At 38.7% G+C, this 17,616-nt stretch overlaps 2 protein-coding genes across 2 annotated transcripts in view; one reads left to right on the top strand and one right to left on the bottom strand.

Annotated features, from left to right (window-relative positions):
• Nucleotides 1-2,957, bottom strand: part of LOC126477383 (probable 28S ribosomal protein S23, mitochondrial) — a 31,690-nt gene extending 28,733 nt beyond the window's left edge. Inside the window, exons 1-2 of the mRNA XM_050103612.1 lie at nucleotides 2,691-2,957; nucleotides 2,419-2,580 (exon numbers count right to left, since the gene is read on the bottom strand). Coding sequence (XP_049959569.1) covers nucleotides 2,419-2,580; nucleotides 2,691-2,734 — 206 coding nt within the window. The 5' untranslated portion in view covers nucleotides 2,735-2,957. The remainder of the gene's footprint in view (nucleotides 1-2,418; nucleotides 2,581-2,690) is intronic.
• Nucleotides 2,958-3,169: 212 nt separating this feature from the next.
• The window catches only part of LOC126477367 (deoxyhypusine hydroxylase), a 48,166-nt gene continuing 33,719 nt past the window's right edge, over nucleotides 3,170-17,616 (top strand). Inside the window, exon 1 of the mRNA XM_050103611.1 lies at nucleotides 3,170-3,553. Within this exon, the coding sequence (XP_049959568.1) occupies nucleotides 3,268-3,553 (286 nt within the window). The 5' untranslated portion in view covers nucleotides 3,170-3,267. The remainder of the gene's footprint in view (nucleotides 3,554-17,616) is intronic.

Genomic DNA, 17,616 nt, shown 5'->3' with positions numbered 1-17,616 from the left:
AATTTTTTGCTATTATTCCGGCGGCCTCGCGTGATAATGTTGACAACGGATGCCGACAATCGTGTGTGAGACGTTGGCATTAGCAATCGCGCGACAATGCAAATGTTTTGCAATGAAATCTTCGTTTCAAGAGGAATCCCCAGTGGCCAAAAAACGGAGTGTTACTGCCAACTGATCCTCTGGTGGAACCGCTTCCCGAAAGTTTGTGTTGGTTTTGGACACAAGAGGAGCCACAAGTGATAACAAACCGCGGAAATCCTCCATACTCATCCTAACATAATTTCTAAAATATGCGCCATCCTTTAGCGTTAATTCGCGAGACACTCTCTCTGCCACCATCTACGCTTCCTCCGCCTTTTCTTCCTATCATCTTCCAAAAGAGCAAGTGTTCCAGCACATAAAAATGTGAAATCTTCCAAATCGTCGTCGAAAGCTATCGCACAGTGATTCATATCAACCTGTGTAAACGCACGCTCATACATGTATGAGGTTGATACTTGTCAACTCATACAAGTCGCGATACATGTCGCAAAGTCGCATATACATGTATCTCATACATGTGCCGATACAAATGGCAGTGTAAACGCACCTATACATGTCGCGATACATGTATCCCAGTGTAAACGTACCTTATGAGCGACATGTCAATTTGACATGTCGCGATACATCACCTCATACAAAAATTCACGGAACTTGTATGCGGACCCTCGAGCTCATACATGTCGCGTATACATTTTGTATATCGCTTTTTGGCCATATACGCGACATGTATGAGCGACATTTGAAGAACTCGCGCACGCGCAGTACCATCATTTCCTGTCGTCTTGTCACCTGCCGCTTATTTTGACGATTAGCGCATGCGTAGTATCAGGCTCTTTGGTGGCTGTTTGAGTTTTGGAGGTGCCGACTATCGTTTCGACGTTAATGTATCTGCATAGAACATCAAAAAGTGCCATATGCAACATTATTCTTCGTGTTTGCGAGGCTACTGTGCAAGTTTTATCCCAAGAAGTGAAGGTAAAAGTTTTATATATATATCAGAGTATGTAATACATTCTATAATTTTTTCATTCATCTGGCACGTATATCAATTTTTTGCTATTATTCCGGCGGCCTCGCGTGATAATGTTGACAGCGGATGCCGACAATCGTGTGTGAGACGTTGGCATTAGCAATCGTGCGACAATGCAAATGTTTTGTAATGAAATCTTCGTTTCAAGAGGAATCCCCAGTGGCCAAAAAACGGAGTGTTACTGCCAACTGATCCTCTGGTGGAATCGCTTCCCGAAAGTTTGTGTTGGTTTTGGACACAAGAGGAGCCACAAGTGATAACAAACCGCGGAAATCCTCCATACTCATCCTAACATAATTTCTAAAATATGCGCCATCCTTTAGCGTTAATTCGCGAGAAACTCTCTCTGCCACCATCTACGCTTCCTCCGCCTTTTCTTCCTATCATCTTCCAAAAGAGCAAGTGTACCAACACATAAAAATGTGAAATCTTCCAAATCGTCGTCGAAAGCTATCGCACAGTGATTCATATCAACCAGTGTAAACGCACGCTCATACATGTATGAGGTTGATACTTGTCAACTCATACAAGTCGCGATACATGTCGCAAAGTCGCATATACATGTATCTCATACATGTGCCGATACAAATGGCAGTGTAAACGCACCTTAACTTTGGCACAGAAAGGGGTGAATTATACTGGCACTAAAGTCTTTGGTCACTTACCAAATAGTATCAAAAGTCTGACAGATAACCAACAAGTATTTAAGAAGAAATTAAAAGAATTTCTGAATGACAACTCCTTCTACTCCATAGAGGAATTTTTAGATATAAATTAAGAAAAAAAAAATAATGATAAAAAAAATTTAAAAAAAAATAAAAAAAACAAAAAAAGTAGTTATATTAACTTAAGTATGTTGTTAAATTAACCTAATTATGTCATGTATTGGAAAATTCGACTCGTTCCACATCATTACGAAATATCGTATTCATGATCCATGGAACTAGTATTAATCTAATCTAATCACCATTTTCACCATCATTGACACGCAAGTTACCGAAGTGGCGTCAACTAAAAAAACTTGCAATACGGCGGCCGAAACCTGAAGGGGATATCTCGGCCAATAAATGCCATACGATCATTTCATTTCATTGCCCCACATTTCATTTCATTGCCCCAGAGTTTGTCCACAAACATCTGTTCCACATTTACAGCCACGCACCAAATCAGCATGTCATTAGCACACCTTGAGGCCGTTTTTTATGTAGTGTTCTAACACCTTTACGATTCACATGATAGCGCCAAGATCTGCCGTGGTATATAACATTCTACCGTTGTGCAGTGCTCACTGAGATCGCCGAAGCATGCCCAGAGCGCAGAGTATTTGAGTTAATTGAAATTCTTACGCTCGCAAATTATCCTCGGGGTAAAAGATATTCCTTATGGGTACATTTGGAGCAGGTCTGGAGAAGGTTGGCTCGTACTTCGGTGGAAAGGATTTGTACACATCGTACCAAATTGGTCTATCTTCATTCTTCATGGCACCAGACTTCAGAAGACCGGTAACCCTGCGAACGAGAAACACGGACATAGTTTCTACCTGTGAACTACACTATTGTCATCATATGCAACTTAAGACCACACGATGTGAGGTAGTAGCAAAACTACTAAAATTTACCTTGAATATATGGTTCCAACTTTTTCTAATCTGCTACTTGCCATGTCTCAGAAGGACGCAATATTTCGAACACCACTTCTGTTACACTACGAAGAAGAGATGGTTTTCTCCTATAGACCAATAAGATATCTATACATCACTAACATTGTTCACAACAAAAATATAGTGCTACGCAGCTGCGGTCGTGGTTGTCTAGTGTTTGTAAACACAGGAACTTATAAGGGCTCTATACCACGCTACACTCGATGTTTACACATGACAGTGAACGAAGTCGCGGCTGCCCGTAATATAGGCGGCAGTGACACAGCGTGAAAATGAATAGAAAACCATTCCAAATAGAACTAGCAAATTAGTCAAATAAATAGAAAATATGCAGGAATAGTTTACTTTGTGTTAAAGGGAAATTAGAGGGAAAAATTATAAAAACAATACATGTGACAACCTAACAGCTTTCAGCGATATGCGTTGGTTGTGATTGTCACATGTCTTGCCGTCTTGGTGACTGATGATGTGACGTTGAAACGAAGTGTGTAACTGTGTATGTTGTGAATTAAGTTCGTTATAATATTGCAGCAAGATGAGTTTGAGTCTGATTCCTGAAGAGAGAATACGAGCTATTGGATCAGTGTTGAACGACCAGGAAAGGCCGCTGAAAGAAAGATTTAGAGCATTATTCACATTGAAAAACATAGGCGGACCTGTTGCTGTTGAATGTATTAAGCAATGTTTTAATGATCCTTCGGCGTTACTGAAACATGAACTGGCATACTGCCTTGGGCAGATGCAGGATCCCATCGCAAATCCTATTCTGATAGATATTTTGAGAGACCGTAATCAGGAGCCCATGGTCAGACATGAAGCAGGTCAGGTTACATTAGTCGTGGAACTTTTAATGACATATCAGTTAATTTTGTTGAGAACTACAGTATTTTCAATGCAAGACCCTATACCGTAGAGAAATTAACATTAGACTATGTGATATTTGATAGTGTAACAGCAATGTTATCTCAAATCGTTATCGATACGGAAAGCATTAGTAAAGATATTTCTTTTGTTTCAAGAATATGCACGTCAGCGGTTTCTCACAATTTTGTGTGATATTTTCTTACCTTTGAAGTGGTATGTTCTCGTAGAGTAGTCCCTATACTTAACGCAGTTGAAATAGGCTAAGTCAGATCTACTTCATTACTGAAAGTTCTCATTGTTTATTTATATTTGCTAGTAGACGAAATAGTACCTATGATGCCTGGTGTATATGGGACCTTTTCCTTTTTTTTACATGGGCTGTATGAGTAGTAGGGCCTAGTGGTATGTAAGTAAAATACTGTAGAAGGGGAAAAGAAAATTTATTAGAAAGATGTTGATTACACTTCTTTGTACTACTATATGCGAATCTTTTGGGCTTAAAGATTATCTCTACTAGTTGATAAAGCCTTTCGAAGTTTCTGCATGTTAGATCTCACTTAGCCAGTGATAACATCTTGAAATTTTTTTGTCAGTGCTGGAACCCAAGGCACTTTGGATGCATTAAATAGTGAAAAATTACTTGTAGTAAAGTCCAAGCTACGTGGGCAGTCTTACAAAGTGAACACTTCGAATTGACACACTAATTATTTGCCAAGAAGTGCAATATACCAAGAATAACTGTTGAATCAGTTGAAATTGTACATGTTTCAACATCTGTCCTACAGCCTACACTTGGCAGCAAGTGATTTCCACCTCATCATGCTTTTTTTTAGGCCTCTTCATCTCAGAGTAGCAGTTGCAACCTATGTCCTCAATTATTTGCTGGATGTGTTCCAGTCTGTCTTCCTCTACAGTTTTTACCATGTGCTGCTCCCTCTCGTACTATGCAAGTTATTCCCTGATGTCTTAACAGATGTCCAATCATCCTGTCCCTCCTTGTCCAAGTATTCCATATATTCCTTTCCTCACCAATTCTGCTGAGAACTTTCTCATTCCTTACCCAGTGCACCTAACTTACAAAATTTTTTTGTAGCACCACAGCTCAGATGCTTAGATTCTCTTCTGCTTCAGTTTTCCCACAGTCCTTGTTTCACAACCATATAGTCCTGTGCTCCAAACATACATTCTCAGACATTTCTTCCTCAAAGACTATATTTGTTACTAGCAGACTTCTCTTTGTCAGGAATGCCCTTTTTGCCAGTGTGGCGGACAGCAGGTAAATAATCAAAATGGTCATTACCTTTGTTATGTCACCATGAAAAGACACTTAAATTGTGTACCTGTGTGCTTTAAATCTACCTTCACCATTTACAAAAGCCTGAAAATGATAATTGCAGTCAGTGAGAAAGTGGTGGAAAACATATTGAACATTATTTCCAGTCTTCCAGTCCACATAACTCTTTGAACTCATTGAAAGAAAAAAATTCCTACTTGCTGTTTACCCAGTTGGATCAGGAACTGTGACTGTAATTAAAAGTTCTGAGTTTTAACTGATTGATACATTCTTTAAAGGTTGACATGCACAAAATATGATGATGTCCCTATCAGAAACAGCAATATTAACAGTTCAGAGGTGACCTGTATAGTAAGTTCCAAGTTAAATGGTCTATTGCCCTGACTTCTAACCAAAAGTTAATTACTTGTCTGAAAAGTAGAAATGATCTCTCCTCTTGCCTTGTGGTTTTGTCAACATGACGGGCAACACACAAACAGTTACGTCCGTGAAATCTTAGCGACCCACAACAGTGTTTGGTCCTCATGAGTTCACTTCCTAATTTTACCATTAACACTTTTGATAGCTGCATGGCTCTGATGTCATCTGAAGCACAGCACACACAGGCGTTTGATTGACACGGACAGACTGGTATCTTTGTGCAAAGTGTCTCTTCTAACTGCTTCGCTGGCTGTATTTATGCACAGCAGATGTCCAAAAGGAATGTGTGCTATCTACCGACCTAGGCACAAGTAGCAGCATCTAAATGGCCCCTTCTTGGACATGTATTAATTAATAGCTCTGTTTAACAATTTACAATCTTCTTAATTTTTATATAAAGACAGTAATTTTTTTCTTTAGTTACTGAAAAAGTTTTTGCTCTACTGTGTTTAAACTTTGCTGGCTAAAATTTTAGTATGGATCTGATAGTAGAACATGGCCTTTGAACTGCCTTTTTAAGATTCCTTGTATTAATAGTTATTTACAATACATTCTTGAAACTTTGTACAGCTTTATTATATTATGAATATAATGAAGTGCTATAATTAGAACTTTCTGTTACAAATACAAACAATACTTAATCTATTATGAATAAAAATGTTTTTGTTCCAATTCGGTTTTCAGTAAAAATTTGAAAACTAGCAGAGGTACCTTATTTCAGCCTCTTAGTCTTATTATTTGGTGCCACTTATTTTATTCTTTGGATCATATATTATGCCTAATATATTCATTTGATCATTCTGAGTCCTTATGATGTTAACATTAACATACTGAAGAATACACTGACAAAGTTTGGAAAGTTGTTTTAATTTTTCAATTTCTCCCTTAGATTATGATGCAATTCTTTGACTGTTGAGCACAGATATGTTCTGATGATGTGGCGCTGGTAGTAGTGAATGGGGGTAAGCCCCAGCACACTCGCACACTTCTGTACCTCTTACAATCATACAGTGCTTGTTTTGCCTCAAGAACGAGTCTGCTTTTTACATCCTCCTTGCTCCATCTGTCATGGCTTATTTTATTGTCTAGGTACCAGAATTCCCTAAGTTTATCTGGTTTGTGATCCCCAATTCTGATGATAAGTTTCTCGCTTTTCTCATTTCTGCTGCTTCTCATTACTTTCATCTTTCTTCGATTTACTCTGTCCATATTTTGTGCCCATTATACTGTTCATTCAAAAAATCCTATAACTCTGCTTCACTTTCACTGAGGATATCAATGTCATCAGCAAATCTTATCACTGATACCTTTCATCTTGAATTGTAAACCCACCCTAGAACCTTTCTTTTATTTCCACCATTACTTCTTCAATGTATGAGAGCAGAAGACTACATCACTGTCTTACATCTTTTTTAATGTGAGCACTTCGTTCTTGGTCTTCCAGTGTTATTGTTCCCTGTTGGGTTATTTACATATTGTATATTACCTGTCTTTTGCTGTAATTTACCCCTATTTTTCTCAGAATTTTTAACATCTTGCACCAATTTACACTGTTGAAAGCTTTTCAGAGTCGCCATATCCTGTGAATGTGCCTTGACTTTTCTTCAGTCTTCATTCCTTATCAACACACCATCAAAAGTGCTTCTCTGGTGCCTTTACCTTTCCTAAAGCCAAATTATCATCCAACAGCTCCTCAAGTTTCTTTTCCATTCTTCTGTATATTATTTTTGTCAGCTACTTGGCTTCATAAGCTGTTAAGCTCATTGTGCAATAACACTCGCATTTGCCAACGCTTGGTACATCACCAGTCAATACATTCTACAGACCAGTGTGAATAGTGGTTTTGGGGCCACTTCCCCCAATGATTTTAGAAATCCCTATGGAATGCTATTTATCCCTTCTGCTTTATTTGGTATTAAGTCATCCAAAGCTCTTTTAAATTCTGAGTATAATACTCGACACTGATCACCTTGCTGTTAAGTACCCATAAGTTCCATCGAATACTGTATTACATATCTCTGTCCTGTTGACTTATGTTTCTTCTTCTATCACATTATCAAACAACTCGTAGAGGCCTCCGTTGCACTCTTTCCACCTAACTGCCCTCTCTTCTGCGTTTAAAGGTGGAATTCCCATTACAGTGTTAATGTTACTGCCCTTGCGTTTAATTTCACCAAACATTGTTGTTACTTTCTTGTATGCAGAGTCAGTCCTTCATACAGTGCTGTACAGATATAGTTCAGCAAGTGCCCTTTATTAGTGTCACACATATTAATCAAAAACGGAAAATCCATGCTCGAAGGTAATAATATTATGAAAAGGATAGTTGCTACTAACCAAAGAGCGGAGATGCTGAGTCACAGATAGGCAGAACGAAAAGACTGTCAGAAAGTGAGTTTTTGGCCAACAAGGCCTTCATTGAAAATGGACAGCCCCCCCCCCCCCCCCCCACACACACACACACACACACACACACACACACACGTGCGCGACTACAGTCTCATCTGGCAGCTGAAGCCAGACTGCGAGCAGCAGTGTGTGATGGGAGAGGCAACTGGATGGTGGGGATGAGGAGGCTGGGGTGTGGATGGGAAGGGATAGCAGGGTAGGATTGGAGGACAGTAAAGTGCTGCTTGTGGTAGCGTGCAGGAATGAAGTGGAGAGAGGGCGTGCAACTAGACGCAGTCAGGAGTTAGGTGGAGGGCAGGGGAGAGTGGGGGTAGCAGAAATGGAGAGAAGTAAAAAGATTGGATGTGTTGGTGGAATAGAGAGCTGTGCAGTGCTAGAATGGGAGCAGGGAAGGGGCTACATGGATAAGGACAATGGCTAACGGAGATTAAGGCCAGAAGTGTTACGGGAACGTAGGATATACTGCAGGGAGAGTTTCCACCTGCATAATTCAGAAAAGCTGTTGTTGGTGGGAAGGATCCAGATGACACAGGTTGTGAGGTAGTCATTGAAATAAGAGTGTCACGTTGCATGGCATGCCCAGCAGCAGGGTGGTCCAACTGTTTCTTGGCCACAGTTCGTTGGTGGCCTTTTATGTGGAGATAAGCTTTTGTTGGTTGTCATGCCCTTATGGAATGCAGCACAATGGTTGCAGCTTGGCTTATAGATTGCATGTCTGGTTTCACAGGTAGTCCTGCCTCTGATGGGGTAGATGAGGATTGTGACTGGACTGGAGTAGGTGGTAGTGTGAGGATGTATGGGACAGGTCTTGCATCTAGGTCTGTTACGGGGATATGAGCCATGAGGCAAGGGGTTGAGAGCATGGGTTGTGTAGTGACGAGTAGTCCCTCTCAAAATATATTGAATCTCTCGCCGAGGCCTTCACAGACCGTAATTACTCTCCCACCCTTGTACAAAAACAGACATCTTGTGCCTTACCTTTCCAGTCACCCACCACCTCACAAAGTCCCATCGTCTGGCCACTCAGTACCATCCAGAGTGGAGTAACTGAGTTACATACATCAGTGTGTAGATTTCCTCTTGTGTGCTGAAATGAGAAATGTCCTACTCACTATCCTTCCCACCCCTCCCACAGTGGTATTCTGCCACCCACCGAACCTACACAATATCCTTGTCCATCCCTACACAACTCCTGCTCCCTCCTCTTTGCTTCATGGCTTATGTCCCTGTAATAGACAGAGATGCAAGACCTGTCGCATACACCACCACCTACTCCAGTCTTGTCACAAGCATCACCTATCCCATCAAAGGCATGGCTACCTGTGAAACCAGTCATGTGATCTACAAGTTAAGCTGCAACCACTGTGCTGCATTTTATGTGGACATGACAACCAACAAGCTGCCTGTCTGCACAAATGGCCACCGACGGGAAGGTGGCCAAGAAACAGCTTGTCCACCCTGTTGCTGAGCGCTCCACCCAATGTGATGTTTCTGAATTGCACAGATGGGAACTGTCCTGTAATATATCCTATGTTCCTGTAACTCTCGTGGTGTAAATCTTCGTTAGTCATTGACCTTACCCATCTAGCCCCTTCCCTGTCCCCATTCCAGCACTACACAGCCCTCTATTCCCCCACTGCACCCAGTCTCTTTACTCCTCTCCTTTTCCATCACCCGCACTCTCCCCTGCCCTCCATCTAACCTTCTGGCTGCACCTAGTTACATGCCCTCTCTCCACTTCATCCCTGCGCACTCCCACAAGCAGCACTTCGCTGTTCTCTACCCCTACCCTGCTATCCCACCCCAGCCTCCACCTCACCCCCACCACCCAGTTGCCTCTCCCACCATGCACTTCTGCTCACAGTCTGGCTTCAGCTGCCAGAGGAAGCTGTTGTCGTCTCTCTCTCTCTCTCTCTCTCTCTCTCTCTCTCTCTCTCTCTCTCTCTCTCTGTCTGTCTGTCTGTCTGTCTGTGTGTGTGTGTGTGTGTGTGTGTGTGTGTGTGTGTGTGTGTGTGTGTGTGTGGGGAGGGGGGGGGGGGTTGTCAGTTTTCGACAAAGACCTTGCTCGCCAAAAGCTCACTTTCTGACAATCTTTTCATTCTGCCTATCTGCGACTCAGCATCTCCACTCTACTCTATCACGAGTAGCAATTATCCTTTTCATAAGATTGTTACATTCAAGCCTGAATTTTCCATTTTGTGATTAATAAGTGCGAAATTAATAGATGGCACTTGCTGTACTATATCTTCACTTCAAAATCTCAAACTGGTACCCACTATATTGCATACTTCATTGTTCACTATGTACATTTGACAGCAGAAAGTGGTAGTTGCTGAAAGTTAAGTTGCCCACTCTTTCCACTGAAACCAGTCACAGGTCATGCCATGTCAAATCAACACAATTTCGGGAGCTTTTCAGAACTGATGTCTCAGATTTTCATGATTTTTGGTATGCAGCAATATATCATAGACTTATGAAAAAATACCAAATTTCAGTTATACTGCACAATTATTTTTGAAGCTATTAATTTTTAAAGATTAAAATTTTTTAAAAAATTTCGTATTTTGGCACCTTTAGATGCCCATAGGCTGGCAACCATTGAGGATGTAAAACCTGGAAGTGGTCTCATTTTAAAGCTGTTGAATGGGGCTTTAATATGATATGCCACAAGATAGGCATTACAATTTTTAAAAAATTGAAAATTATAAAATTTAAATTTCTCTAAAAGTGGCGATTTTAAAAATTTCAAAAATTATCAAATATAGTTTGTAATGTCTTAATACATATAGCTAAATTCTATCATGGGATCTAATGGGATCAGATACACGGGCTTCAGATACACACACGTTTTGTAAAAAAAAGTACCAAATTAGTAAAATTTTATTTTTGAATTACTAATTTTGCTATGCAGTATGCAGTACACTATTAAATTAATAAAACACAATGATTACTTTATAGTGTACCATATTTGGAAACTTCTCTTTAAAAGAAAACAGGAGCTGATTGCCATACAAATAGAGGGAAATCCCCTTTTACTCAGATAAAAAGGGGATTTCCCTCGTGGGAAATCCCCTTTCACAAGGTGGAAGCTGATTGGTTAAGCAGACAAGACCACATTTATAGCCAGTGTAGCATCAGAGTTGTTTGTATGAAGTTCATTTGATGTTTCCTGTGTTATTGTATATTTAGAACACAACCCATTTCTTGGCCACTATACTTTTCCTTGTTAATTTCTCACTGTTTTTCCCTTGCAGGATGAATACCACTGACAAGATAGTGAGAATGGATTGTTTTAATCCTTTTAATAAACCTAATCACTCCCATGCAAGAAAAGGTTTCAGACACGTTACTTCATGGACGTTTGACTTGATTCCAGGAACACCTGAGTTATCCGAGGTCTGTGACCATTGTAGGAAGCAGCTGAAGAAGTTGAAAAATGAAAAACATAGAGAAATTTCCACTGGAACTAGCAACATACATGAAGAAAGTCAGTCTGATACTGAAATTGAAGAAGCTATTTATATGCCATTTTCAAATGAATGTGAAGCTCTAACAGCTCTCTTTTAGAGATGGGAGAGTCGCCTGTAGACAAAAAGAGGATGCAATCCAAAATTTACTCTACTGAGAAGGCCAACAGAATCAATGTGCCTGGCAAGAGAAAACTGCTAGTGAATGCATCTAGCAATGATGAGAATGATGGTTCACAAGATGAGTTCTTAACACATGTAAAGTAGGTGTACAACAGCTTCAATAGTAGGAAGAAGAAGAAGCTTCAACTGCTGACTCTTATGCCTGACAGCTGGAGTGTAAGGAAAAGTAATGCAGGAATTTTTGGCCTCTAACTACTTAGTTCAATAAATCAAGACGTAGAAAAAAAGGGCGCCTTGTCTGGTCCTGATCTGAAATCAGGAAAAGGTCTATCAAATCATACCATTCATATTGTTAAAGGATTTTTTACAAGTTATGAAATGAGTAGAGTGATACCAGGGATGAAAGACTTTATATCAGTGAAAGAAGACAACAGCACAGGTGGAAATAATATGTTTAAAAAAGGTTGATGCTTAATAATTTAATTTAAAAGAAGCATACACTATATACATAGTTTTCAAAGAAAAATTCCCACCTGTAGAAGTGAGATTTTCTAAGTTTGCAGAACTTAGGCCTAAAAATTGTGTGCTAGCGGGCGAGAGTAGAACACACTCAGTCTGTGTGTGCACCACTCAACGGAATGTGAAGCTTATGTTTGAAAATGCAAGAATGAGTTCAGTGATGGATGGCAGAATTAAAACATACAAGGACTGCCTGCAAATGATGGTTTGCAGCCCACCATCAACTGACTGCTTCTTTTCAAATTGTTTCATGTCCAGGTACCAAAAGGATTAGAGAACTTTTGGAAAAAGCATATAAAGACAATGCAATTGAGACTGTCACATACAGACTGTGGAGCGATGTAACTTGGAAATAATTCAAAAACCAGTAGGTGAATTTGCTGATGTATTTTGTGAAAAACTTCCTGTCCTACTTCGTCACAACTTCACAGCAAAGGAACAAAGTGCATTTCTGAGACATACTGAGGAAAATCTTGTGGAATGTGAAGTGACTGTCATTTGTGACTTTTCTTAGAATTATTTGATCATTTTTCAAGATGAGGCACAATCCAATCCTATCATTGGTCAAATAGTCAGGCAACCATTCACCCTGTTGTGGTGTATTTTAAAGAGAAAGAAGCCAAACATTTAAATTTTGTAATAATATCAGATTGCCTCAACCACAACAACACAGCCGTCTATCTATACAAAAATAAAACTTTATTAACTTGTGTAATCACAAGCAAGATTTTGGAGCTGAGGCTGAAAGGCATTTTTCAGCAACAGCACATGGCAAAGGACCATGCGATAGGTTGGGGGCCACAGTAAAAAGACTAGCAGCCAGAGCAAGCCTACAAAGACCGTATAAGGACCAAATTATGGACGCAAGGCAACTGTATGAATGGTCACATCAGAACATATCTAACATAGACTTTGTATTTGTGACCCTTGAAGAATACGTTAAAACTGAAGAACTGGCCAACTGGTACAATACCACTGGAACTAGATCACACACCCAGAAATTTCATGCCTTCATACCTCTGAAATGTGGAACCAAAGTAAATGTGAAATTATTTTCTTCTGCAGTTGTTTGAAACATATTTCCTGTTGTGAAGGACATACAGCAGATATTAGTAGATATGTAACATCAATCTGTGGCGACATTTGGTGGTTGAGTTATGTTCTGGATAAAGATGAAGATTGCAGTAAAGTGCAAGTTACATTCCTCCATTCCTCAGGTCCATCACCCACACTTATATATCCCATACCACATGATACACCATGGATCCCTTTTGCAGATGTGATATGCAAAGTGAACCCCGTCACACAGACTGTCTGAAATATAGTTTACCAGACAGTGAAGTGAACAAATGTGTGGGTATCTTCCACTGATTGAAGTCTCAATGAATTAATTTGTTAACCCTTAACTTTACTGATAATATTGGATTTTTGAAGTTACACTTATACGTGTATGTGACCTTTTTCCACTAAAAAATCTAAAAATAATTGCTACTGCTTGTTTCATTGTAATGTGTTGCTTGTTTCATTCAATGAACTATTCAAAATTTTCTGAAGTGATACTAATTCTGGTATTTTTCACAAAACATGTATTTCTGAAGTCCTATATCTCCTGAACCCATGATAAAATTTTGCTATATGTATTAAGGCCTTACAAACTGTATTTAATAATGTTTTGGAATTTTTAAGATTGCCACTTTTGAGAAATTTAGATTTTAAAATTTACAATTTTTTTAAAAGAATTGTAATCCCTATCTTGTGGCATATCATATTAAAGCCCCATTCAACAGCTTTAAAATGAGACCACTCCCAGGTTTACATCATCACTGGTTGCTAGCCTATAGGCATCCAAAGGTGCCAAAACATGTAGTAGAAGCAGTAGTAGTAGCAGCAGCAGCAGCAGCAGCTTTATTTATTGCAGATATCTTTTTACTAGGATATAGGACATGTCAAAGTATTTACAAATTTAGATCAATTTAAAATAAGCTAATTCGTATACACATATATTTACCAACTTCTAGTTAGAGACAATCATTACATTTACTCCTGGTATACAATACTTTTTTTTATAAATAACGTATTAAATCTGGTGATCTCTGGGCCATTTTCTGTACCGCAACTTCCCATTTGCTATCCTGAAAAACTGAGTCAGCATCCCTCCATAATGAGTCAGATGTTGAGCTCAGAAATATGAAGAGGTTTTAGTATTGTGCCATGCATAGCTTGGGGGTAAGTATTTCTAGAAAGGAAAAAAAGAAGGAAAAAGTATTTCTAGAAAGGAAAAAAAGAAGGGGAAAAACATATAAAGTGGAAGGTGTTATGTAGAATGTTGGATATTTTATAATCATTATTATTATTATTATTATTTGTATAACATTTTTTATCCAAACCATACTGTGTTAGCTAAGTAATCCTTCAGTGTATAAAATGTGTTACATAACTGGTACTTTTAGCTGCCTTTTTAAATAAGTGTGTTTTTGCAATTTTGTTAATCTCTAGTGTGGTAATTTATTATAGTTTTATTCCTTGGTAGAAAATGCTATTTTGAGTTTCATGTGTATTTTTTCTTGGTAAATGTAAGTTGAGTCTCTCTCTCATTGCATGGTCATGGACAGAGCTGTTTGTGCAGTAATTGCCAATGTTATTTTTGATGTGTACAACTGACTGGTAAATGTATTCACATGGAGCAGTCCCCAATGTTCTGAACAGATCTTTACAATGAGCTCGACTTGTAATTTTGGTTATTAGTTTTACGGCTCTTTTCTGAAGTTTGAAAATTGTGTTCATATTGTGTGCATTTGTTCCCCAAAAAAGAATGCCATAGCTAATAACTGAGTGTACATATGAATAATATGTAACTAGAAGGCACTGCATGTTACACACTGATGATAGGATTCTAAGGGCATAACATGCTGATGACATTCTGTTTGCAAGTACCTTTGTGTGTTCACACCACTTCAACTGAAATTCATTCCTAGAAATTTTGCATTTGTTACAGTCTGTAGAGGTGCCATCTACATTTAATTTAACATTGTCATTTTTCCTCTTCAAATTGAAATTCATGGCATTAGTTTTCTTTAGGTTCAATGTCACTTTATTACTTATTGACCAATCATAAACTTCCTTTAGAGTTTCATTTGCTTTCACAGCAAGGAGTTCTCTTGTTTTCTCAGTGACTATAATATTGCTGTCATCAGCAAAGAGGATTTTTTCGCCATGAGTAACACTACTGAGAAAGCCAGGAACAATATTGGTCCTAATATGCTACCTTGTGAACCCCTATATTAATGTATTTTGGTTCTGATAAGTGTTTTAGTAAATGTTTAGATCTATTTGAAGTATGTGTTACCTCTACTCTTTGTACCTCATGTATTAGGTATGATTGTAACTAGTCATTAGCTACTCCTCTTATTCCTAATGCTTATAATTTATTTAATAGTATCTTGTGGTCAACTGTATCAAACACCTTAGAAAGATCCAAAAATATGCCTGTGACACACTCATCTTTGCCAGGAACATCAAGTACAATTTTTGTGAATTCTACTATCGCTGACTCCATATTTTTGCCACTTCGGAAACCGAACTGTGATTCACTTAAAAGATTGTATTTATTCAGGCAATTCATTTATCTGTCTTTCATAATTGCTTCTATTATTTTTGAGAATGCTGACAGCAGGGAAATGGGCCGGTAATTTTCTATGTCTTCTGCATTACCTTTCTTAAGCAAAGGTGTAACTCTTGCCTGTTTTAACTGCTCTGGAAATGTCCCTGATGTGAAGGATTCATTTATTATATTTGTTAAGGGGCCTTGTATAATCCCTATGCATTGTTTCCGTACACAGATTGGTACTTCATCTAAGCCTACTGACTTTTTATTTTTTAGTTTTTGAATTGTTTTACTGACTTCATTCTCTGTGGTTGGAAATAACATCATTGTTTTTAGGGCAACATTATTTACAGGTGTTATATTTGTTTGGGGAATTTTTGCTGTACCTTCTCTGCAATACTTGAAAAATGCCCATTTACATAGTTTGCTAAGTGCTGTGGATCATTTATTACTTCATCCCCCTCCCTTAGCAGTATTTTATTCTGTTTGTTTGCTCTCCCTGTTTCCTTTTTTATAACATCCCAAACTGCTTTGCTTTTATTCTCTGCATTATATATTATTTTGTCATTAAATGAGTTTTTTGCAGCTACTTCCTATAGATCTTTTTGGATCTGTGATAGAAATTTAAGAATTCTGGATAATTGCAAATCTTTTTCATGGAACAGAGGTGTTTGTTTGGGAGGACTTCTTAACACCTGCTGTTATCCATCTGTTTTTGTGGGATGTTGATACAGTCATGCATACTTTTGGAAATGCCTTTTCAAAGTTCAATTTAAACACTGTGGAGAAATTAGAGAATTTCATATTCAAATTGGTTTCCTTATACACTTCATCCCAGCTTTGTTTTTCTAGTTCCTTTGAAAAATCTTTTATTTTGATTTCTGATAGATGTCGTTTGTAGGCTTGTAGTTTAGGGAATGATTCGATGCCCAATTTTACTGTTGTTTTTTTGACAGAGATGGGCTGATAGAGATCTTTTACAGCTACATCACATTTTTCCCTGTCCATATTTGTGACCACATGGTCAATTACTGATGAAGTTGTCGTGGTAACCGTTGTTGCACTATTGACCAATAGGGACATGCTAAAACTTTGAAGGATGTTTATGAAGGATTCATTTATGTTGTTAGTGTTGATGTTAATGTCCCCACACAGAATTATGTGGACCTTTTTTACTTGAGACTTTATCTAAAACTTCTGTTAGGTTACTGAAAAATGTGTTCACTCTACCACTGGGAGATCTATACATAAACAAAATGATTAATTTCTTGGTGATATCAAGCCCTGTTAATTCAATAGCTGATATTTCAAAGTGTTTGTCTTCACATACAGTACTGAGGTCATGTCTTGATTTGAACTGTGTTCCTTTTCTGATATAAATGCATGATCCTCCACTCCTTGAATTGCCCTTCCATACAAAGATAATACTACATGTTGGATTTCTGTGTCTCTACACCAGTTCAAAGACTGGAGCTCAACTTCTAATAGTTGTATTTTATTTTTTATTGATTGCATGTTTTGATGGATGATTAAGTCTGTGAAATGCCCCATGTTACTCTTTCCAATGGTTTGTTTTTCTTTGTGAAATCTGGTATATGTGATATTTTAGCTGTTAAAATCTGTCTTGTGAGTGATTGTTTCAGTATTTTTTAAAATGCTGGAGATACTCTTTAGGCAGGGGAACCAGTTGTCTGGATTTATCCTAAAAAAGACCTACTTTTCCTACCTATGACAACAGGTATTTGACCATTTGTGGCCCAAGATCCACACCCTATACTTTCATGAATCAGCTGTACCAATCTTCCCTTCCCAGTCATGTTTAGGTGTAGGCCATGCCTAGTGAAACCCCATCTGTTGATAGTTCCGACAGGCACCAGAGAAACACGAGCAAAGTTGGCTGTCCTCAGAGCCATCCCTAACCCCACATTGATTCGCCTCACAGCTCCATCAAGGTGTGGTTGATCATGATGCCGGAACAGCTCAACAAAGTGTACGTTGATGCCATGAGTCAGGGAAGCTTTCTTGTCCAGATCACCAACTATGTCATGTACCCCATCCCTGTCCAAACTGTTTCCCACCCCACTCACGATCACTACATGGTCCTCTTTTGTAAAGTCCTTACATAAAGACCCTACTTCCTCCATCACATGACAACCCTGCATTTGGCTTGAAGATACTGGTGGC

This window comes from Schistocerca serialis, chromosome 1 (assembly GCF_023864345.2).
Source record: "Schistocerca serialis cubense isolate TAMUIC-IGC-003099 chromosome 1, iqSchSeri2.2, whole genome shotgun sequence".
Classification (NCBI taxonomy): Eukaryota; Metazoa; Arthropoda; class Insecta; order Orthoptera; family Acrididae; genus Schistocerca; species Schistocerca serialis.
Note: the sequence above shows the minus strand (reverse complement) of the source record. Positions and strands in the feature narration are given on the sequence as shown.